The sequence below is a fragment of the Carassius gibelio genome, chromosome A16 (assembly GCF_023724105.1).
Source record: "Carassius gibelio isolate Cgi1373 ecotype wild population from Czech Republic chromosome A16, carGib1.2-hapl.c, whole genome shotgun sequence".
NCBI lineage: Eukaryota > Metazoa > Chordata > Actinopteri > Cypriniformes > Cyprinidae > Carassius > Carassius gibelio.
Window position 1 is genome coordinate 21,275,532 of NC_068386.1, and position 26,835 is coordinate 21,302,366.

A 26,835-nucleotide genomic window follows, 5' to 3' on the forward strand; every position below is an offset into this window, starting at 1 on the left:
ATATATATATATATATATATATATATATATATATATATATATAATAATTATTATTAAAATTATCTGTTAAAATAGATAAATAATTAAAAGTCATTAAAACATTCAAGCAATCATAGCTCATGAACTTCTTGTGAGATGTTAGTCTCATCCAAATCGGTACTGAATCAGTCATTCGACAGCGCCTTTAAAAATAAATAAATAAATAAAACAACCACTATATGCAGAACAGAACTGTGTAAAGGTATGGCAGACAATTATAATGAACGCACCGGCTGGGACTTTTATTGTGAAACACACTGAACGCACCGTGACGTTTATTTAGAAAATAAATGAACATGTAGAGACTTTTAATTTGAAGCTCTGTGCCATCTTGACATCGCTTCTTGGCGTTGAAGATGATCTCAACTCCAGTGCTTTCTGTCGACATCTAATGAATGTAATTTATTATTTTGTTTTCTGTCTGTTATTAAGGTTTGGATGCAGTAGTTTATGAATTCGAGACAGTTTTGGTATCGTTTATAGCTCCAAAGGTGTCTCACCGTGTGTAATGCTGTTCTGTCGGTGCTAGCTTTATTTACTCACATTATCATAATTACAGCCTCAGAAAGACGAGTAAATATCTCTAATAACTGATTACAGAAGATATATTTACAGTTTGTCGATTGTCATGGTAAATAGTGTTAAATGCTAACATTAGCCAAATGTTAGCAGAGCTAGTAACGTTAGGCCTATTTCACTTATTAAATCTGATGTTTAACGTTACATTTCATTTCCTCTAAACATAACAACTTCTGCAGCCATTTAACGTTAGATGAATACGTTATGTGCTTTCTGTATTCTTTAGAGCACGTGAAGAGATATGAAAATAGACTTTTATACGTATTTATGTTTATGGCTCTTCCCAGATAATTTTTTTTTGTCTCAGAAAGGTATTGTTTATTATGTTTAAAATCATCTAGCCTATTTAAAGACTTGGGTTATCAATAGAATAAAATAATTGCTTTTGCCATGGTTTTCAATGAGTGTTTATAAAATTGTAGTGTCGAAATTCAGTAAAAATGTTAAAACATTTGACTAAATATCTCAAATGAACAACTCTGACAACCCTTCTATTAAATTAAATGTAATTATATATATATATATATGTATATGTGTGTGTGTGTGTGTGTGTATGTGTACAATTCCTCAAAGGTTCCATCAGTAGTAAAAAAAAAAAAAAAGTAGTAAAGTTAATAAAAAATAAAATTGTTAATTATCAAGCACAAATTATTCGTGGCCATATGAATAACCATTTTCAGATTCTGATTGGTGTTCTTAGGTTACTTCTTAATATTTTTCTGTATTATTTAGAAATCTGAGTTGCAAAAAAGAATCACTTTTCCACCTATCTGCTTTTGGGACTCTTAAGTGCACGTGGCTTCCTTTGAGTTGTTTCTGCATGTTTAGACAGATAAAGTGTTTAATCATATATAAACACCTAGTGTCAGAACGGCTTGATATCTTGATGAAGTTCTGTGTTTCAAACAGCTCGGCACCTGAAGACATTATATGTGTCACCTGGAGAAAGACGATAATGGCAGATGACAAGGATGTGCTCCGAGATGTGTGGTTCGGCAGGATCCCGGCCTGTTTCACCCTGTCTCCAGAGGAAACCACAGAGAGAGAGGCTGAACCCTACTATGTCAGTTAAGTGTCCGACTTTCTTTCTCTCAGCTGTAGAGCGGTTCGTCTCATGTCACCTGACCTGTGCTGCTTCTCTCTGTCAATCTGTCAGCTGCTCCTCCCACGGGTCAGTTACCTGACGCTAGTCACTGATAAAGTCAAGAAACACTTCCTCCGAGTCATGAAGACTGAAGACGTGGAGGAGATGTGGTTTGAATATGAGGGAACGCCTCTCAAGTGGTAAGTCGAGTTGTCAATGTGTTTAATCTAAACTAACTTTTGCACATGACTTTCATTTCCACATTCATGTATTTTATCCAAAACCACTTACACAGCTACTCAGCTAATTGAGGTACAGAAGCAATCGGTTACTCCCAATAATACGTCTTGTTAAGAAGAAATGCTTCGTTTTATGATCAAAGTTTTGTAGTTTCAAAACACATAATGTGACGCAGTACGTTGATGATTGAGAGGTGTACAAATATATGTTCCTCAAAAGCCTGATGGACGTATTTGATTAGAGGCCCTAGAAATGTGTGTAATATGATACACTAGGCTTTATAGGGTTAATAAGTTGCAGCAAAATTAAAAGTCTACTATGTTCAATATAATTGATACATTCTTGTACTTTTATGAAAGGTTTTGTAAGCAATTTCAGCTTTTCAACTTACACAAGACTGGCTACTCTCCGAAAACATATCAGCAAACCACAATATAGATTTTGGTTTGTGGGACGCTCCCTTGTAGCGATGTTCATTTTAACCAGTTAACCGTTAACAAAGCGTAAAGAATTTTGACCAATTAATACAATCAGTTGAATGGTTTAAAAACTCATTTATTTATTTATTTTCAGCAATTTATCCAAATATTTATAAAGGTTTGCCGCATAGTCAAAAACAGGCTACGGTACGTGTATAAAAAAATTGGTTTTAGAGAGAAAGAAAAACATAAGCCTATTAATAAGTCACATTTTATTATTTATTTCATAAATAGGCCTAATGCCAACATGAAATGTTTACAAACATTATAAGAAACACTGTAAACATAGCTCTGCTGTTTTAGTTCCCCTCACTCCACAACAAATCCTTTCAATTAACAGCCTATCTAAAAAATATAAGACATTATAGCTACATAAAGCCAAAACAATTCAATTTTAGGCTAAAATGAAGCTGAAACCAACGTTGTGTCTCTCATTCGACACAAAATCAAATGTTTCCATAATCGCAATGTATTTGAATACTAAATTATTATTATACCCCTCTTCACTCGCGTTCCAGTATCCACGTTAAACAAAATGTTTTTCATTACATCTTGGCAGTAAGGTGATAACACTTGACTTGTTTTTCGCTCATTTTCGTAATTTATTATTTGAGTAAAACTATATTTCTTGTATAGGCCTATTTATTTGCTATTTATAGCCTAGCTTTTAAATGTTTTGCAGAAGCGCTGTAGGTGCGTGATGTGATTTGAATCCTCATTTTCTGTTGTTTGTTGCTTTTTGCGCATGTAAAATTATCCCCGGGAAACAAACGTTCGTATTTTTAATGGGTCACAGACACTTATCCTTTCTTATTTAAAATAATCTTGTCGGTTAATGGTTAATAATCAGTTAATGAGCGTCGGTTGTCGGTTAGGAAAAATAACAGAAATGAACCTCCCTACTCCCTGGACTTGTTTTTGCCGTGTACATTACTGTCTCAATGGCAGTTTCTTAGCTGGTGCATAGATGTAATTATTACAAAAAATCTCACCCAGCACTTTTAATAGATCTGGTTTATTCTTTGTTATAGATTTATAAACTCTCAAATCCTTGCAGCTCTTTATTTGTTAGTCTGTTTATACTCTGAGTTTTAGGTGTACTTTTGTCTTGCACCACTAGGTGGCAGGATAAAACAAGGCTTATAGATGAGATCTGCTTGCTTGAGGAATGAGAGCTGTTTGATTTTTGCCATATTTTGAGTTACTCAGTGATTGATTTTGCTCATGTGTTTGCTTTGTGGACTATAAACGTGCTATTTTCATCATTTGAAGGCACTATCCCATTGGCGTGTTGTTCGATCTTCATGCTTCAAACACAGCTCTGCCCTGGAACGTCACAGTGCACTTTAAGGTGTGTAGACTGATTCATTCATTCAGTTTTTTTTTCTGTTATGTTATTGATATGCCACAGTTGCGATCTCCTTTATTTTGCAGAACTTCCCAGAACGCGACTTGCTTCACTGCGCATCGAACTCAGTGATAGAAGCGCATTTCATGTCATGCATTAAAGAGGCAGATGCACTCAAACACAAAAGCCAGGTCATCAACGACATGCAGAAAAAAGACCATAAACAACTGTGGATGGGTCTGCAGAACGGTAAGAACTGCTGACCGGATAACACTCCTCATTCACATACTCTGTGTTAAGGCAAGACACAACCACGTTTTCCCAGTGGGTTAATCACTGTAGAGTAAAACAATTCTTTTTTTTTTTGAGGTTTTCTGAAATGTTACAGAAATTAGACATTGTTTAATTAAATATGCTCTAATTTGAACAGAAATCTGAACATTGGATAAAGCCAGGTTCAAAATTCAACTCATTTCATTTTGATTGCCTATTAAAGTTAAAGTTGGTCTGTGTTTTTTTTTTTTTTTTTTTTTTTGTGGGGGGCTTGGGTGGGTATAGGGTGTTTCATGAACACTTTCAACAGCTGGAAAAAAAAAATATATATATATATTTATATATATATATATAAAATTTATTATTTTTAACCTTAACCTCGTTAAGATAACAAATCTGTACAAACCTTCATAATATATAAAACTGTAAAGCTTGTTGCATTATGGAAAAGGAGATTTCTGGCTTAGTGCAGGAGAAAATACTTATTTTAAGAAAACTGCCTTTAAAAATATGTATTGCAATAGAAATCTACAGATCCAAATAGATAGTGTAATAAAAGAATCACTGAAATGTGCAAAGTGGATGTTGTCTTTCCACTAGTTGTACAAAAGAAATGCTAGGGAAGCAAAATAGCCCAAAACCCTTAAAATTGTCTTGTTTCTGAAAAGAAAAAGGTTTTACTTGTAGTGTCTTGCCTTAAAGGTATAGGCTACCCCAAAAATTGTCATCATTTAATCACCCTTAACATGATCCAAACCTGTATGAATTTATTTATTCTGTTGAACACAGAAGATATTTTGAAGAATGCGGGTAACAAAACATTTTCTGGCTGCTGTACCATGGGTGCGACAAATAGGAAAAATATCGAAACTCTTTGGCCATTTTTGAGCGAGATGCTAACGGTCTAATCAGATTCAATGATCTATGCTAAGCTAAGTTAAAAGTGCTAGCGGGAGTTGGAAAATGAGCCTATTTTCAAAAATAGTGGAGTGTTCTTTTAAACATAATGCCATCAGTAACTTCAAACCCACACTTTCATCTTAAAATTAGTGTGTGCGATGCAGGCAGTGGTTTCAGTAGTTAATTTAAAGGTGAAAATGTGAAGCTGCAGATAAACTGAGAGAGGTGTAAGTTTCAGAAGCAGAGATGTTTTGATAACGCACTGTCACAGCTGTCCTCTCTGATGAGAGAAAGTAACAGTTTCACCTGCACATGTGACCGAACACACACGGCTCTGCTCAGAAATCTCATGCCTGTTTATTCTAAAGTTCGACGCTATTATATACAACTTCATAAATCATTACAGTTCTGTTCATCACAGCTGTAATGATGATAACACAGAGGAATGATAATGTTGGGATCATTTTCAGAGTGATTTTTTCCAGCTGATTAACAGTAAACACGTTAGCTGTTTAAGTGACAGTCAGTCAGAGTTTGTCCGAGTGCTCAAGCGTTTAAAGGGCCAGACAGCAAAACTACCCCATGCACTTATAATAAACAGAATGTTATTGTCCGTTGTTGTGGATGCTAAAATAGCTGAAGATATTTTGTATTGTTAATGGGCCTTGACTCGGACTCACTTTGACTCTTCTGTGGAGCACAAGAAGAGATGCTAAGCAGATGTTAGCGACTGACACTCTTAGTCACCATTCACTTACATTGCATCTTGGTTCCTTACATTGAAAGTAAATGGTGACTAAGGGTGTCCTACGGAAGAAAGAAATTCACAGGGGTTTGTACATTACTGTGCTGCATAATTTGAAAGAGAATCAACGTGAAACATGTGTTACTGTCATTGACTAAAACAATTGCTTGCTTTTATCAGATAAATTCGACCAGTTCTGGGCCATGAATCGTAAACTCATGGAGTATCCTACCGAAGAGGGAGGCTTCCGCTATATCCCCTTTAGAATATATCAGGTATTTCCTCATTTATTTACTTTCTACAGTACGGTAAATGGTTACACTGATGGGACAAAAAGTTACTTAAGTAGCTGAAATGGTAGAAATTTTAAGTGAATTGGAAATCTTTATGACTTTATAAGACAATTGTGACTCTGGACCACAAAACCAGACTTAAGTGTCAGTTGTTCAAAATTGAGATTTATACATCATAATGTATATGATATGATTTATCAATTTGATAAATAAGCTTTCCATTGATTTATGTTTTATTAAGATCGGACAATATTTAGCCAAGATTCAACTGTTTTAAAATCTGGAATCTGAGGGTGCATAAAAATCTAAATACTGAGAACATCACCTTTAATGTTGTCCAAATGAATTCTTAGCAATGCATATTATTGATCAAAAATGAAGTTTGGATATATTTATGGTAGAAAATGTACAAAATATTTTCATAGAATATGATCTTTACTTAATATCCTAATGATTTCTGGCTTAAAATAAAAATCCATAAATTTGACCCATACAATGTTGTTGCAGTTTTTCTTTTTGGCTATTTCTGAAAATATACCCCAGCAGTTTTAGACTGGTTTTGTGCTCCAGGGTCACAATTTATGAGGTTTTTTTTTTTTAACATGTTTTTTTGTGTATGTGAAAAACATTCAAAAACGTTTAGGAGAGTGATCTTTTATTATTATTATTATTATTATTATTATTATTATTATTATAATAAATGACAGTTATGTTTAGTTTGAAAGGCTTTATTATTTTTTATGATCTGAAATCTTGGCCGCAACAAAATGGAGACACATGAAATGACAATGAACTCAATAAACAGCAGTATGTAGATGTAAAAGATGTAAAATAATTGCTTTTTTATTTATTCATTTTTTTTATGTTTGAAGGAATTATCATGTTGTGTCTGTTTCTACCAGCTTCGTCATTTTCTAAACACTGGAAAATCATCACCTGCTGTTCAAAAAATATGGCAAATAGCTTAAAATGTTTGGCCTAAAATCATGATATTGAAACTCATGTGTAATGCTTTGAAAGTACCCGAAAAATTTGGGGCAACACCACCTAATGATCAAAATGTTTTCAAATGCTTTTGATTACTTTGTCCTTTAGACCCTTTTAACATGCCCAGATTTGGAGCAGGTTAGTAAACTATAGCAGGGTAAATTTCTATAGGAGAATGTGGGAGACCATAGCAAACATAAATCTAAAAAAAAAAAATATATATATATATATATATATATATATATATATATATATAACAATTGCAAAGATATATTTATATCTATACCCTGTAGCCCTGCTCTATTGGTTATGTTTTAAAACAAAGCTGTTGTAAATGAATTCTTTAAATTGTAGTTAAATGAATTGCCCCAGAATGCTACATTCAGCTAATTACCTTGAAGTCAGCCGTTAGAATGTTGGATTTGACAATTTCAGTATTTAATTAAATTGAGAGCTTAAATATTTTAAATCCACAGTGCAAACATTTGTTTTTATTTGATAGTCATTTAAATGTTTATTTGAATATTTGAATTCACAATTTGTACATTTTAATGATGGATTGATATTTTGGTTGACATTTTCAAACAATTTTTTTGTTTGTTTTTGAATTAAACACCTTATATATGAACCTATATATATATATATATATATATATATATATATATATATATATATATATATATATATATATTAGGGGTGTAACGATACGCGTATTCGTATTGAACCGTTCGGTACGAGGCTTTCGGTTCGGTACGCGGTACGCATTATGTACCGAACGGTTCGTTGGACTAATTAATTATATTTGGAAAATAAAGAAAAAATTGTGAAATATAATGATATGCGTTCAACAAGGTAGCCCAATAACCCAAACGACGTAACAGGCAACGCCCCTGACACTCCCGAACAAGAAAAAAAAACACCAGCTTATATGTTTATGTTAGGCTACTCAGCAGGCGCTCGCCAAGGGGCAAGGAACTCGACCGGAAGTTGAAGTCGGGTGGGGGCTGCCATCTTTTAGCAGAACTTCACTTGCGTTAGCATTCCCATTGACTCCCATTCATTTTGGCGTCACTTTGACAGCGAATAACTTTACATCTGAGGCGTTTAAAGACTCTGTTTGTCCATTATTTATTTCTAAAGATACACGACAATGTATAAAGGGCTCCATTAACTTCTATGTTACATTATGGCCCCGTATAAACAGTTTTTGTAAAAAATAGGCTAACGATTGCGTCATAACCACTCGGCTCTCTGTCGCATTACCGTACAGACAGGAGGAGAAGCTCGCAGACAATTAACTTAATATGGCGTACTGGCGTTACATTTTAAAATACTATACAAAATAATTAATCAGAATACTTACTCCTGCTCACTCACAACAAAGAACTCCCCGCTCAAGCTCGCCGTCTCTGCAAGATTAACGATGGCAGTTTTCACGCACAGCTACTAGAAGATTTACATCTGGCAGACAGGTTGCTGACGTCGTCAAGCTTAGTTTGAGTCTGCGCGTCAGAAACGGAAGTGCTAAAAAACGCTAAAACTGGGCTTCATTTGTCTCAATTAAGTTCCAATGGGGTCGCTGTGTCCATTTCTTTTACTGTCTATGGCGCTCGCTCACTCAGTACGCGCTGAAGGCTCGTTGCAAAATGGCCAATGCGTTTAACAGACCACAAATAGAAGATCCTCCAATAACCAACAGGTCTGGTGTTTGGGTGCACTTTACCAATCGATCGGGGCATCCAAACAAGAACGGTAATCAAAATGGACTAGTACTGTACTGTGTCGGAATTTCCTGAGCAGTACGATTCAATTAACAGGCCTGCATGTTATAGAAGAACTGTTATAAATAGAACGTATGCACGGGCAGTTTTGAAAACTCCACCTACTTTGCTCTTGGCATAGTGCAGCGCAAATCGCGTTGTATCTGAAGGGCAACGCTGAGCCCAGGATCCAGCGCCGCGCGTATCGCGTCCTGTGTGAAAGACCCTTTAGTCATTTTGCAACGAGCCTTCAGCGTGTGCTGAGTGAGCGAGCGCCTATAGTGGAAAACGCATGTTTTAAGAACATTCTTAATGTAATTTCGCCCCGTTACTATATTCCTTCACGAGCCCATTTCAGCCAGACCGTAATTCCTGCTTTGTTCCAAAAAACATAAGCCCTATAGAGAACCAATTGAGTAAAAACACACGACTCAATATAAAGAGTTATAGAGTTCCATATGAAAAGTTACATCTTTGTATTTGTTCATAACTACTACAACAATATAACATTTACAATTTTTTTTAATAAGGAGCTGTTTTTGTTTTATACAGTATGCTGCTAAGAAAACACCATAGAAGATGGGTAAAGAATAGATCATTGTTAAATGTAAAAAAAAACAAAAAACATACTTTGTTGCCAATTTGTTCTTTTTGCTGTATCTAAAACGTACCGAACCGTACCGAACCGAACCGTGACATCAGTGAATCGTATCGAACCGAACCGTGAATTTTGTGAACCGTTACACCCCTAATATATATATATATATATATATGAACTTGAATATTTCCATTCAAAATGTATGTCTTTTTATATATATATATATATTTAATATTCAAATAATTCAGCACTTTAATGTTTTAACTTTGATGTTTAAAAATGACATGGTTGTTTCAGTTTACTATTACCATTCATCTCACTAAAGGGATACTCCACCCCAAAATCAGTGGTTCAACCGTAACGTTATGAAGCGGCGAGAAATCTGTCAGCTGCACTCTTTTCATTAAAATTAAAGCATAAATACTTGCAGAAAACATATTCTTGTGGCACGGCTGACACAGAAGAGCGTACACTGCCTGCGTTCAGCTCATATTCTCCAAAATGTTACTACATTGATGTGGAGAGACACAGTGGAGACTGATTGTTGAATAAAGTCATTATTTTTTGTTTTCTTCACATACAAAAAGTATTCTTGTCACTTCATAACGTTACAGTTGAACCACTGATGGCAGTCTCTCTCTCTCTCTCTCCCTTGTGCATATTAATCAAAATCATTAAACACGACAGAAAAAGGGCGGAACGCCAAAGTTTCACGTGGAGCATTCAGAGATTTTTTTTCTTCTCCATGACAGGCTGCTGGCTCCCACTGTTTTTTTTTTTTTTTGGGAATAGCACTCTCCGTATTAGCTTAAAGCCCTCAGGTTTACATTGGTTACTGTGTTCTTTCAATTGCTCTAAACAAGTATTTTGGATGACCTTTTTTATTGAATGCTAGACATCGAGTTGTTGTTATTTTCAACTGAAAGAAGAACTTTTTTTCAGTAACCTAGGCCCTATGTGTTCAGTAAGCTTGTTTCAGTAACTATGTGTTTTCAAGGCTTCAAGGTTTTATTGAATGCTATCTCTATACAAGTGCAAAGTAATGCATTCTTAGTCAGTCTTTTATTTTGTAATTTTAAGAGCAATAAACATATATTGCAATGTTAAGGAATTCATGTTTTTTTCATTCAGATATGAAAATCAACATGTATAAATTTTAAGTAGTCAATTAATGGGGAGATAATCGAAATCGAATCGGTCTGGAAAAATTAACCGTTAGATTAATCGATGCATTGAAAAAATAATCGCTAGATTAATCGTTTAAAAAATAATAGTTTATCCCAGCCCTACAGATGGACTATTCTGACGATGTCTTTCATACTTTTCTGAAACTTGACAGTAGGGCTGCACGATGTGTCGTTTAAGCATCGATATCGTGATGTACGAATCCACGATAGTCACATCACAGGATGTGCGATGCAGGCTGTCGTAGTTGATCCGTTATTCATTAACTGTACGGACCAGCTGCTCCCCGGCCCTTGGCGAATGTGATTCGTGGAGAGAGAGAGAGAGAGATAGAGAGTGCGAAAGAGAGAGAGAGCGAGCGAGCGAGCTCCGGCCGCAAGCTCACCATCTTCAAACAACAGTCTTGCTCTCTCTCCCTCGCGCATATTAATCAATTGGCATGATGGTGTCAATGTTTAAATCATTTAAAATGAGAATGTAAGTGTGTTCACCCCATTTTTGTTTGTAAGAAAAAATTAGATTACATTTCGCAATGTAAATTTTTCCCAATATCGTGCAGCCCTACTTGACAGTGTATTTTACTTGGCAATCCATGGGAAAGTCACAAGCTCTCAGAAAGTCCCGGTTTTCATCTAAAATATCTTAAATTGTGTTTCGATAAGGAAAAAGCTTTTATGAGTTTTTGAACGACATGGCGGTAAAGTGATTGATGACAAAAGTTTCATTATGGGGTGGGGTATTCCTTTAAAACAAGTTTCAGGGGTACTGCCTTGCCTGAGTGACTTACTTTATTTTACAGTCCGATTACTGCTTAAAGAACCTATAACTATCTGCATACTCTCAAAATGTAGATACAGCCTCTGATCATAAGCTCTGAGACCTGAGAGCATCTCTCTTCTCTGGCCTCTTGCTTTTGGAGAAAGGCTAATGATGTCTGTTGTGTGCTTCATGTGCTGGTTTGCCAGCTAGGGTGTCAGAGGAGTTGAAAAGAAAGTGTCGGCACCCAGAGTATCACACTTCTCATCAGTATCAGGAGCCTTTTGGATAATGCTGGGGTCAATAATTAATGCGGCTGTTTAAAAATGCAACGTAGTAGCTGTCACTTCTCACACTCTCTCTTCTCTGACTGTAGAGATGATCTTGGTGCAAGTGAGCAGTGAGTCAGTTTTTCTGGTAACCTGATCGAGACCGTAGCATCCTGAGACACCTTCTCTTCCTGATACCTGAGGGTGTCAGTGTCAGCTGGACTACCTGAGCCGTTGTCACTAGTTTCCTTTTCACAGCCCCAAGATTGACTCCTATTGTTCGTCAGGCCGCTGTTTGTCACCACAGGTCCAGATCTTACAGAATGATACCCTGCATCAATGACCACATGCAAGTTGTGTTTGAAAACTGGATCCTGTCCAGCATTCGACACCTTGCCTGCTCGCACAAGGCCATAGGAAAGACTATGCGTGACTGCCGGCTGTCAATCCACTCAATATCTTATTCAGCAATTCACAACATTACACCCAACTAGTGTGGGTTAAAAACAGCTCTAACTGTCGAAGTTAACGAATGAATTATTTTTCTGTCAGCACTTTGTAATTAGTGTGAACAGTGGGTACCCTGAAATTATGTAGATGCCATTTCTCGGATGCTGACTAGCTTATAATAACATATAAACTAAATGGAAATTGAGAAAAAACTCAAAGGAAAAGTGTACTCACTTGAGTGTAGGTGGTCGGTGTGTGTAGTCATTGTGTTAGGGTGTGCTATATATATGTGCTATTTGATGATCTGAAAGTTTAACTTTCCAATATTGGTAAGAAATATACCGGTAAAAAAAAATTTATTTTATTTTTTGTGATCACCATTTTTATTGTTTCAGAATTTCAGCATATACAGGGCATAGATACATACAAACTAGAGATGCACCGTTCATTTTTAACATCACCCAATTCCTCTGTTGAAAATAAATCATCCACCCACATAAACCTATGATTTTCTCTGATTTAGATATCCACACAGACCCTTTTATGATCATCACATTACAGTTATATATAGTTCTTGAGATCCCGTCTCACAGTAATATTGTGTTCAATAAAATGTATTTGATTTATATTTAATATGACAGTGTGTAAAAAAACAGTAACGAATCGCTCAACAGTCTGAAAATTCCTGTTTCTTTTTTCGGATCAGTCATTCTGAGATGCTGTTGGCCTTACACATTGCTGTGGGTTGGGTGCGTCTTGCTCAAATAAGCTCAAATTTCATTTTCAATTGATAATGTGAAGCGGAGTGGTAATTTCCCAGTCTGGTTGAAAACTGTGTAGACATATGTAGACTGTGTTTTCAGTTTTTTGTTAGCAGAAGTTATTAATTGAATGATTTACATACTTTACATGCATACTGATTTACTGTTTACTGTTTGATGAACGATCACAGTTAAATGAATCCAAGTGCCACCTACATGCCCTGGTATGTGATGAGTAAAGCAAAATGTTGACATGAAATTACTTTATTACAGTACCACTTTGATGAATTTATTATGCAGCAATAGTTAATTAAGTTTTAGAGAATGTAGTTAATATTTCCATTATTAAAGGGTTAGTTCACCCAAAAATGAAAATTTGGCTGCTTTTTACTCACCCCTGAGGTATCCTAGGTGTAAATGACTTTCTTCTTTCAGACAAATCTAGGTGGAGTTATATAAAAAAAAAAAAGCTCTGTCATTGCAGTCTGCAGGTGTTGCATTGCTTCAGTCCAAAAGAAGTTAAATAAAAATCACCCATCCATTAAAAAAACGTTACAAAATGCGTAAGAAAAATATCCTTGTTCAAAACGTAATTATCACTTTAATCTAGCGTGCGCCAACAGTTGTGCACAACAGTAGTTCCGGGAGCATGATGTTTGAGTTCAGCTTTGCGCATGTATTAATATATCTGAAAAATGATAGCCATATACATCTAGAGCCCCTTTCACACTGCGATTCCTGAAAATGCACGGATAATGCGTCCCCGAAATTATTCCCGGGTGGCTAGATTTTGCACTTTCACACTGCCAGTGATTAGCCGGAATATGTGCGTGCGTTCACACTCAACCCATAAAGGTCCCGTAACGACACGTGACATCAGGATGTGACATGTAATGTACGAGTCGAAAACGCTAGACACGTTAACTTTCACTTAAGCTGGTGAACAATCTCAGCGTCAGCGTGGAAAGTGAGGAACTAACTGATCTCTGCTTCATTACAGTTTGCACATATTTTTTTTTTAAGCGCGAACGTTGATCTTACTTCAAAACACCTGGTAAAAGAGTCACGTGATAACCTGCGTCATCACTACGACACACCCTTTACGGCATTAGTTCTGGCTTTTGTTCACACTGCGCTCATTCCGGGACTGAACGCGGCAATGTTACTAGGTGTTTGCGTTCACACAGAAGGCGACCTGGCAATTTTCCGGGTCCAACGTGCAGTGTAAAATGGGCTTAGGATGCCACGAGGTTGAAGTAAAATGCAGCCTTATTTTCATTTTTGGATGAACTAACCCTTTTAATAATTTGTCTCATGCACCCGGGAACTGCAACTAATGAGAATGTTATATTTTCATACTTTTATTACAATTACGCCCAACCCCGTATATCATCTGTGGATATAACCAGGATCCAGTCATCACTAATACAAACAGATGCCTTAAAAACGAAATCAAAATAAGTAATAAAAAAATGCCATTATAGGCATTCTTCCACAATCTTCAGATCCTGTATTTTTTGAGAACTTTGCACTGTCATAATCATTCTAACAGGTTTCATATTTGTCTCATTTTAGACGATGAGTGACAGACCGTTCATCCAAAAGCTCTTCCGACCAGTGTCTCCTGAGGGCCACACGCTTACGTTGGGAGACCTGCTGAAGGAGCTGTTTCCTGCTGCCATAAGTGCGGAAGGTGATCCACATGACAAAAATTCACACTGATATTATTTGATGAAAACGTGTTTGCAGCTTAGACTTACATCTCACAGGAGGTTGGAATCAGAGATGTGAGGAAAAGACACCAGAGGAAAACAAATCTTTAACATCTAGAGATTTACAGTAGAGATGAGAAATAGGAAAAGACAGAAAAAGAAAAATCAGGGTTGCATGAATGAAATCCACAGCCAAAACAGGGGGAGTCTTGGTTTCTCCTGAGAGAAAAGTAGATAAGCAGACAATAGCAGTGACAAACAGAGCACCTGCTGGTGGAGATGCCCGCATGACGGAGCACACCTGTGCTGCTTCCATCCCAATTCAAGACCTGCATGCTTAGTCTGAGCAGCCTGGTGGTTTGGTTGAAGAGAAAGTGCTGCTCTTTTTTTGTTATCAGTCTGTCTCTTCCAGATATGGGATTTGCTTTGACAACGGCTCAGAGCGAAGTGTTGAGATTACAAGGAAATACATCTCTGCTTGGGGAAATACCTTTTCTCGAGATGGTCTCGAATCATAGCTGCTTATCACAGTGTTGACTTGATTAATCATTTATCAGTTACACATGAGTGAAAAACTGCATTTTGTGACTTAAAGGTTCTCTTTTATCAGCAGATGAGGTTTTCTGTTTTATAAAGGCTTAATGCCACAGATGATTTACAGTACTGTTATAGTTGCAATGAAGTGGGGATTCCCACAAATCGAAAGAAAATGCTTTAGCCAGACTGACATGTATTGTCAGTGCCATACTATAGCGATCTGTATGTCTCAGACACTGAGTGGAATGGAATCTATCGCTAGATTTTGACAACTTTTGGTAAACATGGAGACATGCTCATATGGTGCTGTCTCTCCTACGCTTTTCACAATAAGATAAAGATTTTATATATATATATATATCGAAACGGCAATACATGGTAGTCTAAAATTTCCCCGTGTTCTGTTTTAGAGGTTTTATAGTGAAGAAGAGTATGTGTGGTATTATTTCAAATAAATGAATTGCTTAGAAAACCCCCACCCATCAGCCCTTCGTGTCAACCCACTCTGCGAGTGGGGAAACCTCCAGCTGGCCCGCCCACCTCCATCACCCCCAGCACATCTCGCTACTCAACCCATTACAGACATTGAATAACACTTTCAGTGGCTGTGATCCCGTGGTTAAAAAAAAGGGTCAGTGACTCAAAAATTTATGAACTCTGTAGACTGATTAATGACTGATTCATCTTAAAGTTAGAAATCAGAGACCTTTTTTAAGAATTGAATAGCTTAGATTAAGGAAGTTGATATGTTGGATATACAGGTCTTTGTACTTCTAGGCAGTTTATACGATGTGTTAATGGATTATTATTATTATTATTAACTATAAATGAATGGAAAAGCAAATACATTAGGTCATATTTTGCAATATTTTGAAAAAGTAAAAATTGTCATAGTCTCACTCTAGACTTTTGTTCATCTTTGAACCAAAGATTTAGAAATCTTTTTGAAATCTAAGAGCTTTGTCTATCCATTGATCAATTTGCCTATCCGTTCTCTTAAAAACTTTGATTTCATAATTGCATTGTAAACGTAATCCATATTTAATCCAAGACTTCAGAAAGAGCCATGGCTGATTTACATGATGAACAGGTGTAAATTATGCTTTTATTTACATGTAAAAATTAATCAGTTCACATAGATCGAGCACATCTCATTTGGTAAACGGAAGCTCAGCTGTACTTGTGTTACATGAGAACAAATCTTGTTAGTTCTTGTGAGTCAGGCAAGCATGCTCGAGTTTCTGTTTACCACATGAAAACCTTTTTCAAGAATTACGCTCAGTCATGGACTTAAAAGATTTACCAGAAAGGATTTTCAATAACTAATGTTTCCTAGGGCTGTCAAATTGATAAATAGCATCAAATATAAAGTTTGTTTACATAATATATTTGTATGTACTGTCAATATTTATATGAATATATAAATACATACACATGTGTATATTTAAGACATATTTACATGTATGTTATTAATATGTTACATATTTCTTTATATATATATATATATATATATATATATATATATATATATATATATATATATATATATATATATATATATATACATAAAAATATTGAATTTCTTAAATATATACATGTATGTGTGTTTTTATATATACATATAAATATACAAAGTACACATAATGGACCCCGGACCACAAAACCAGTGCCATGTCGCTGGTGTATATTTTTAGCAATAGCCACAAAAAAAAAAAAAAACACCGTATGGGCCAAAATTATAGATTTTTCTTGTATGACAAAAATCATAAGGATATTAGTTAAAGATCATGTTCCATGAAGATATTTTGTAAATTTCTAACTGTAGTAATCAAAACTTAATTTTTGATCAGTTATATGCTTTGCTAAGAATTCATTTGGACAACTTTTAAAGGTAATTTTCTCAATATTTCAATTTGTTTTTTTTGTTGTTTTTTTTGCACCGTCGGGTTCTAGATATTCAAATAGTTGTATCTCGGCCAAATATTGTCTGATTCTAACAAACCATACATCAAAAGCTTATTTATTCAGGTTTCAGATGATAAATCATGTTTGAATCATGAACAGACAAGCTTTTATTTTGGATGTGATTAATCACGATTAATTGATTTTACAGCCCTTTGTTTTCATGTGATGTCATGTTAAATTTTTTGCCTCTTTAAAATAATTAGAAGAAAGAAAGAAAAAACTGCACTGGATGTTGTTACAGAAACCTGTGACAAAAGTCATGTAACAGTATTATCAAAGGGGCATTTCACCCAGATATGAAAATAACCCTCATGTCGTTCCAAATCTGTTTGCATTTCTTAAGTCTGTCAAACACAAAGATATTTCACAGAATGTTGGACTCCAGACAACACTGAGCAATATATATATATATATATATATATATATATATATATATATATATATATATAAATATATATAAATATATATATATATATATAAATATATATAAATATATATATATATATATATAAATATATATATATATATATATATATATATATATATATATATATATATATATAAATATATATATATATATATATATATATATATATATATATATAAATATATATATATATATATATAAATATATATATATATAAATATATATATATAAATATAAAAATGTTTCTTTTTTCCCCCCAGCAGCTTTAAAGGATTGTGGCCACCTATTTATAAATGAATGGCGCCTTAGTGCTGGGGGTAACTTTTTTCCAAACAGCTCCCTGTACTATGCCCATTAGAACGTCTCTAATGAGCTAGAAGCCAAAAGTGAAGAAGAGATTGTTAAATGGGATAAATTTGGCAGTTGAGCCATGCATAATCTTTCATAGGCACCAAGTGAAACCCTCTAACTCAAACAGAAAACTATGGGACTGTCAACGGCCAGGTCACTACAACAGATATTAATATTTTATCAGCAAAGAAGATAATACGAGAATTGATGAAATGTATGCTTTTTCACTACCAGCTTTGAAAGAAGTTGGTCATGGTTGAGTGAAATACTCCCAAAGTGGCAGAGGTCCAGAGCCAACCCACGCTAGGGCTTTTCTGTGGGCGTATGTTATAACTGCCAGAAGAAAGCATGTTGTGTTCATTTACTATTTGAGGTTGTGTTGTTTGAATTCCCCTCATTCTGAAAGTCATTCTGAGACTTCACTGGGGACGCACCCACCTTACACCCCTACAATCTCCACGGGGGCAGACACACAAACAGGACTTCAAGGAATGAGCTACTACTTCTGCTCACACTATTACTGTGTGACTTAAAAATCAGGGTCAGTGGATTGTTTAGTCCTCTCTTTGAGAGTCCTGTTTGACCGTTAACAATTAAAAAAAAAATCAAGGTCAGAGCTGTGTTCGGGTTTTTAGTTATCATGTAAAGGTTTTTAGATATCTCCAAACCTCATTTTTTTTAAGGAATTCCAAATAGCCCTGCAGCTTAAACTGGCTTCAAGTCAGTTCTCTTATTACGTGGATGTTTTGTTCATGGAAGTGTGTGTGCTTGTGTTTGAAATGGTCATGTTTAGTCATATGAGAACATATAGAACTCCGTCCCAGTGTGTTTGTTGCTTCAATGTTCTTGGTATTAATGCGAGGCACAAAAGACCATGCTGACTTACCCAGAAAACTAATTAACATCTACAACTGTCATCATTTATACAGTGGGAAAATATTTATTTGATCCTCTGCTGATTTTGTAAGCTTACCCACTTACAAAAAAAAAAAAAAAAAAGAAGGTCTGTAATTTTTACGGTAGGTTTATTTTAATGCATAAAGAGAGAGAGAATACCAACCAAAAATCCAGAAAAAAAAACACATTCTATAAAGGTTAAAGATTTATTTTTCCATTTCAGTAAGTGAAATAGGTATTTGACAATTTGTATTTAACCAGCAAGAAGTCTGGCTCTCACAGACTGGTGAAGTGAGCGAGTGGAACACAGATTAGTCCTGCCACTTTAAGAAGTTCCTCCTAATATCAGCTTGTTAGGTGTATAAGACACCTGTCCACACAATCTGTATCTTCCACCCAACCTCTCCATCTCCATGGGCAAGACCAAAGAGCTGTCAATGGATGTCAGAGACAAGATTGTAGATCTGCACAAGGGTGGACGGAGCTACAAGACCATTGGCAAGAAGCTTGGTGAGGAGGAGACCACTTTTGGTGTGATTATTTGGAAATGAAAGAAATACAAAATAACCATCAATCTGTTTCGGCCTGGAGCTCCGTGCAAGACCTTGCCTCATGGGGTAAGGATGATCATGAGAAAGGTGAAGGACCAGCCCAGAAATACACAGAAGGAGCTTGTAAATATCTCTTCTGCAGTTTAAAATGTAGCTATCCTTAAAGGGTTAGTTAACCCAAAAATTAAAATTAGGCTACGTTTTACTCACCCCCGAGGCATCCTAGGTGTATATGACTTTCTTCTTTCAGACGAATCCTGTCAGGGTTAAAAATTGTCTTTGATCTTTCATTGCAGTCAGGGGTGTTGCATTGCTTCAGTCCAAAAGAATATTAATAAAAAGCGCCCTTTCATAAAAAGAGCTTTTTTGTAAGAAAAATATCCATATTCAAAACGTATTAATCACTTTAATAGCTTGCGCCAAAAGTTGTACACTGAAGCAGCTCCAGGTGGATAATGTATAAGGTCAGTGTTGCACATGCACATGTGAGTCTCGTGAATACCAACATCCGCGAATCCTCGTTTTGTACTTCTAATTAGTGACCGTTGTTTTGTTTTGATCTCTCTGCTGTGTTTCTGAGTGCATCACTTCTGAGCGGCGTATGCACAAAGTTGACCTCATACGTCATTCCCCAGGAACTGCTTCTGTTTACAAAAGTGAGCGCAAGCTAGATTCAAGTGATTATGTTATCAATGTTATTATATTATGTTTTGAATATGGATATCTTTCTTACAAAAATGCATCAATTCGCCACAGGAGGCTTTTGTTCACCCCCCGGGGCAGTGTGAGACACTTTTCTTTTTTCTTTTTTGTAATGGAAGGGCGTTTTTTATTTCACGTTTTTTTAACTGAAGCAATGCAACACCCGCTGACTGCTGTGATAGAGCTTGAAAGATCAAAGACAATTTTTAATATAACTCAGACTGGGTTCGTCTGAAAGAAAAAAGTAGTATACACCTAGGATGACTCGGTGAGTAAAATTTGTATGTAAACTAACCCTTTAAACAATCTGTAATGTTGTTAATCAGAAAGGAAGGGAGGGGTTTGCTCCGAACTTGCTTGGAACAAATCGTTTCAAAATCATTGGCAAATGACTCTAATATTAAATGTATATTCTCAGAAAATGTATATTCTGACCTTAGAAGGATTTAAACCTGTTGTAGGGTAGCACATAAAATAATGGCGCCCCCCATAGTGTAAAAACGATGTCGTTTTTTTTAAATAACATTGGTCTTTTATGGGTTTTCTATTACATATTTCAATAAGAGACATAATTTATGTTATATTAAGCTATACATGTCTTAATACTCTGGGATCCCTTTAAGGAAGTTGAGACCACAGTCCCCAAGCAAACTATCGATAACACGCTATGCCACAATGGACTGAAACCCTGCAGTGCTTGCAAGGTTCCCCTGCTGAAGAAGGCACATGTACAGGCCTGTTTAAAGTTTGCCTCTAAATGATTCAGAGAAGGTTTGGGAGAAAGTGTTGTTGTCAGATGAGACCAAAATTCAGCATTTTGTCATTAACTCGACTCGTCGTGTTTGGAGGGAGATAAATGCTGACTATGACCCCAAGAACAACATCATTACAGTCAAGCACGGAGGTGTAAACATTATTATGCTTTGGGTTGATTTTCTGCTAATGGTACAGGATGACTTCACCGCAATGAGGATCAAGGGGACAGGGCCATGTACTGTAAAATCTTGGAGGAGAACCTCCTTCCCTCAGTGAGAACACTGAAGATGGGTCATGGATGGGTCTTCCAGCATGACAATGATCCGAAACATACCGCCAAGACAACAAAGGAGTGGCTCAAGAAGAAGCACATTAAGGTCATGGAGTCTCCAGACCTCAATCCTATAGAACATCTGTGGAGGGAGCTGAAACTGTGAGTAGACAAACAACAGCCAAGAAACCTTAAGGATTTAGTGAGGATCTGTAAAGAGGAGTGGGTCAAAATCTCTCCTGAGATGTGTGCAAACCTGGTGACCAACTATAAAAAACGTATTACCTCTGTGCTTACCAACAAGGGTTTCTGCACCAAGTACTAAGTCATGTTTCGCTTTGGGATCAAATACTTATTTCACTCATCAATCAATTTCTAACCTTTATATTATGTTTTTTTTTTTCTTTGGTTGGTTTTCTGTCTCTATTTGTAAAGTGAACCTACCATAAAAATGTATTTTGTAAGTGGGCAAACTTACAAAACCAGCAGGGGATCAAATAAATATTTCATCCACTTTAAAGAACGCGTACAATGAACACCTACCAAAACGCTCATTTGTTTCTCGTTAAGTTGATTTTATTAAATGGGCTATTATTCACTTACATTGTTCATGGAATCTTTTTGTGTCTTGTAACAATAATAATAAGATATGACAAAACTTTTATTTACTTTAGTTGTTCATTCTTTTTGTAATTAACAACCACCACTAATCTTAAATGGAAAACAGCAACATATATATATATATATATATATATATATATATATATATATACACACCAAAAAAAAACTATCTGTAAGTAATGTCAGAATGAAAAATATGCACCAGCAAAAAATAAATAAATAAAAATAACAACATTGGACATATAGATAAAGTCCTATATTGGACAGATGTGATCTGCTATTAGAAATATATATTTATTGGTATAGTGATGTCTGTGTCCGTTATTTAACATCTTGTGAAGTGTATAGTTGTGTTTTTAGAAGAAAGAAATCCATCAAGACATTTTAATGTTCAATTTTGACCAAAATAATAAAGATTATTAAAGATATTTGTATATATAGCAAATTACCTAATAAAAAATGCTAAATGTCAGTAGGTAATATAAGAAAGTAAAATATGTAATGAAATAAATAATTGCATAGAAATCTGATAGTGGCCAGATTGGATTTGCTAATTATGATGATGATGATCTTTTAAAAAAAAAAATGTATTATTACTTTTTTTTTTATATGTAAGTCACAAAAAAAAAAAAAAAAAAAAAAACAGGGGATCCAGTAAGGTTTAAGTATCTTCTCCAAACCATTTCCTTAGTTGAAAGATGAAGAGATTTACTTGATTCATGCAGAAATAGAAAAATACTTGTATTTTTGACCTTATTGGCAGCTCTGCCTAATGAAAGCACAAATGATGCATGAATCTAGTTAAAGATAATTGAGCTGACAGCAGACAGAGGGAAAGCTGAGGCCATGCCTTTTTGACCACTCATTTAATAAACAAAAGAATGCATTATTATGAGAAGTTCCTTCCTGCACCCACGTTATCTGTGTCCCCAACCTCTCCAGCCCAGAGCTAAACTCATCAGACTCATGATAAATGGACTAAGTTGAGCAGACATGATGAATTGCTTTCGTGTGTGTTTGAGAGAGAGTGTTTACTTGCGCTTTTTGTGTCCTATAGTGAAACTTTATGATTTTTCATATGGCGATTCATGCAGTGAGATAGTGTCTTGTTTATCTGAAAGATTTCAAGGGCCAAACAGCATTACTTTCTGTATGTGTTAATATGCAAATGATCCAGTAGGTCACAGTGCAGTTCAGTAGTGTGAGAAGGTCATCCAGCGCACATGCTGATGCCTGAACCATCACTTGCTGTCAAACTGAAACTCCTTCCGTCCAACTGCATTAGTCATTTAACCTCCATGGGTCAACAGGGTAATGTTACTGCCTCTAGCGTTTCCTTCAATTTCCCAGTCGTATGTAACTAGCTACACAGTATGAACTTGGTCAATTTGTTCTGTGCATGAGATGATAAATTAGTGGAGAATAGCAGTAATTACCATGCTGCGGTTCCTCTGACAATAGAACCTCTCACAATATCTGGTTATGCAGTTTCCACATTTCATGAAATAACAATTGTAAAATGTCAAAAAATGATATTACCAGTCAAAAGTTCAGAATTTATAGTTCGACAAAATATGAAAATGTGCTAAAAATGCACTCCCTCTCAGACCATCCAAGATGTAGATGAGTTTGTTTCTTCATTTTAACAGTTTTGGGGGAATTTTAGTATTACATCAGTTGTTCACCATTGGATTCTCTCCAGTGGATGAGTAAGTGTATCGTCAGAATGAGAGTTCAAAGAGCTGATTAAAATCATAATAATCCCCAAATAATCCTGGCTAAAATTTGATTCGATAATAATGCTCCCTCTAGAGAAAATGTCCTGTTGTTGTCTCACACCAAAATCCACGGACATATTTGTCTAGAACGGTTTTTCGACTGTTTTCACTTGTGCATATTTCTCTCCTGATTCAGACAAGACAGCTGGAGAAAGCAATATTATGGATAGAGGGCACGTATATTAGCCAGAAGCTAGAGTCTGACGTTAAAAACATCTTGCTGGATTTGTTTTTTTTTTTGTTTTTTTTACAAACAAGACGTTTGTTGATCACTGTTGAAACACTCATTGTGTTTTTATCATATGTTAAGCTAAGATGCAGTGTAATCTACAGTATATCTTTCATTCCATAGAGATACAAATTTTCATCATATTTTAGTTTGTCAAGAAAATAAAAGTGCCTTATTACCCTGGTGGAAACCAGGAGTATGACGTAAGAGGGAACCTGTGATTGGACGAAAAATCTGTAAATATAGAAATTCAACGAAGAACAAATTAATATCGAAGCTGTAATTGATTAACTAGTTAATTTCTCAAAAAAATGCATCGTACTATGATGAAGCAGTGAGTTACATTGTTGTACATGAAAGCAGCACTGTGCACCTCTTGTATATTTGAGCTTTAACACACATATTTACTTGAATAGTACTTCCCTTGATGAATAATTGTCATTTTCTCTGTTTCACACTCATTCCAGACGAGCCAAAGAAATTCCAAGTTATGATTCACGGCATTGAACCGCTGCTGGAAACACCCATCCAGTGGTTGAGCGAACACTTGAGCCACCCAGACAACTTTCTCCACATCAGCATCATCCCAGCACCAAGTGACTGATTCCAGAGGATCCAGTCGTCCGGTGATGGAGAATTAGGGATAAAAGATTTGCAGAAATGTTCTGATGGCACACCTGTTTTCTCATTCTCATCCCTGCAGTGGCCTTATAGAGTGATGGTCATTAAACATCAGAATCTTGTGCACTTCACATGAAGGAGACGCTCTTGGTTCATTTCCAGCTCTCAGATTGGTCCCGTGTTCTCGCTGCCTTTAATATTCCTACATTCTTACATTTGCACAAGCTTGTGATGTGATTATACTCCCACATTAACTCTTTGACTTTCCCGTTCCCACTCTCAAATTTATGAGTAACGTACGCTTGGACTCTCAGCTCTCTTCATTATTAGGAGGAATCCTGTTTGGTGTTACTACACGACCAACATGGGGCTTGATCATCAACATGTTTTATGCAAGCATCCGGGTCAGATGAGGTGTAAAATTTAGATGGAGTTCTTGCATAAAAACCAACGCAGGAAAAATGGTGACTTGAGGGACAAATATCGGTGACTGGATTCACTGGATTAAATGCGTCAGTGTCTGGTTTTGGCAGCTGTGTTGGGGATCACACATGGTGGAAGTGATGATACCACGAGCCGATTAGTCACAGTCCCAGACATATGTTGGTGGGATATAGCACAAATGAAACTCTTTTCCCGGACACTGTTAAAGATATGCTTTACTTTCTTCTAATTTCCGGTGGCTGGGGGGCTTTATCTGCTTGGTGAAAGGGTTTTATTCATTTAGAGCCAATATTTGATTTTTGAAATGGGTATGTATAATATAAAAGTCAGAGCCTGTACAAATACATTTTCATTTTCAGACTGTTTCCAGCAAATTAACCTTACAGTATTCCCCCCCTTTATTTCCAACCTGAAGGCAGACTGGCCGTCTGTGTTTAGGGGGATGTGGGGACTGTAGATCAGTGTTGCAGACAACACACAGCTGATAGTGATTATTCGTTTAGAGGAATCGGTGAGTGTTTTACCCCAAACCGAGAAGTGGGGAAAACCACAGAGCTTACGCCACCACCAGGCGACTTCTCAGCAGACTGTGCTGTTTGTGTACAAACTTAAGATGTTTATATCATTCCTTGTATGATTCTGAATAATCACAGAAATAAAGACGCTGCAACTCCTCACTACTAATAACGGTTAACAACATGGTTCAAATGTGCTTTTTCTTGCACCATTTTAATTGCGGTTATTGCTAAATTGTCTTTGCTAAATTCATTCTAAATGCATTTAATTAAAACAATATTTTATAGCTATGCAGTGTTGGCTCTAAATGGTCATTTCTTCTGAATGAAATGAAAATTCACCATATGCTTTCTATAAAATGTTATATTATTGTAAAAAATTTTAGCTGCTCTTTCTTTCTTTGACCTCATAATTTGATCAGTTTCTAGAAAAATGACAAGACTTCTCCAATCATTTAGTCTGCTTAAATCTGCTCCTTTCCTACAATTGACAACGAGGCCAAATTCGGATCTGCCTCCATCCAGACCTCCCTGAATTTTTTTAATATTATTATTTTTTTTAATTATATTATTATCCCACAAGTAATGGGTCAAGAAGGAGATTCAAAAAAAAAAAAAAAATTCAGGGAGGTCTGTAGTAGCTAAAAAGAGTTAACTCATACCATTTTCATTTCATGAAAAGTACTTTAACTACAGATTTGTTTGAACTATTTATTAACTTGTGTTACTAATTTGTTCCATTGTTTTAGTCAAATTTTGGCTATGCTTTACATTTTTCCCTTCATTTTTACTTAGTTACAATGTGGCCATGATTGAACTAAAACTAGCGAATTAAGTATCTTAAGTTTTTTTTACGTTTTTTTTTTTAGAAAATCTACATGCTGATCTATGTAAAATCAGATTATTGATTCTTTTCATTCCAGATTCTTTGTGATATTAATGGCAAAGTTTTACGTTTTGTAGATTACCAAGCTGTGTGAAAATAATACTAAAAATCTGAGGTTTGCAAAACAAAAGCTCTGAATTCATATTCTGTTGTTCACAATGGGAAGAATCTCCTGAATATCCCATGTGTACTGTCAGTTTTATTTTTTAGTTTTTCTGACCTACAGTTCAGTCTCATTCAGTGTCGTGGTCTTCATCTGGGGGCAGGACCGAGTGCCGTTAGTTTTCTCAGGCACGCAGGAAGAAGGCTTGGGAGGCGGTCTCTCCTGTGTGGCGGCGGAGTGGACATCAAAGTAAAGCCGAGCACTCTTCATGTGTTCATTAAATAAAGAGCTATCCTAGACCCACTCGCTGATTCCAGTAAACCCCTCACTTAAAAGATCAGAGGAGCCACTCTCCTCCTCTGCGTCTTCCTCTGTCATCTCTCCTTCAGACGTTTGTTCTGATGCATGTCGTAAAAGTGTCCTGCTTTTGTTTTTAAACTAATTTCTTCCTTCCCTTCATTTCTTGGTTTCCTCAATGGGAAGTAGGTGAAGACTTGACCGTTTTAGGCAGTGAACCCGCTTTGAAGTTAATTTAATGAGGAAGCGGACAGGGTTCATGTCTCCTTCAGCTCTCTCATATGTGTTTTACAGACTTTATCCACATTACTCTTGCGTCGTCCACTCCCCTACGCTTGCTGATTGGGATATAAAAGAACAACTCAAAGGCCATAACTCAGTCAGGCCCTGTTAAGTTATATGAGGTGTCAGAAGACAACTTTCCCC

At 35.9% G+C, this 26,835-nt stretch overlaps 1 protein-coding gene across 1 annotated transcript; it reads left to right on the plus strand.

Moving 5' to 3' along the window:
• The first annotated feature begins 285 nt into the window (after positions 1 to 285).
• On the plus strand, positions 286 to 25,410 carry LOC128030067 (autophagy protein 5). The gene is made up of 8 exons (XM_052617556.1): positions 286 to 436; positions 1,528 to 1,681; positions 1,775 to 1,902; positions 3,694 to 3,772; positions 3,856 to 4,018; positions 5,868 to 5,962; positions 14,322 to 14,439; positions 24,011 to 25,410. Exons 2-8 carry the CDS (start codon positions 1,574 to 1,576, stop codon positions 24,145 to 24,147), a joined length of 828 nt encoding a protein of 275 aa, XP_052473516.1. The 5' UTR covers positions 286 to 436; positions 1,528 to 1,573; the 3' UTR covers positions 24,148 to 25,410.
• Positions 25,411 to 26,835: the final 1,425 nt, after the last annotated feature.

Bases quoted from the DNA above. Each gene is read 5' to 3' on its own strand.
- LOC128030067 (XM_052617556.1), top strand. From the start codon at position 1,574: ATGGCAGATGACAAGGATGTGCTCCGAGATGTGTGGTTCGGCAGGATC. The intron at 4,019-5,867 runs GTAAGAACTGCT...TGCTTTTATCAG, and splicing joins GTGGATGGGTCTGCAGAACG to ATAAATTCGACCAGTTCTGG. The intron at 5,963-14,321 runs GTATTTCCTCAT...GTCTCATTTTAG, and splicing joins TCCCCTTTAGAATATATCAG to ACGATGAGTGACAGACCGTT.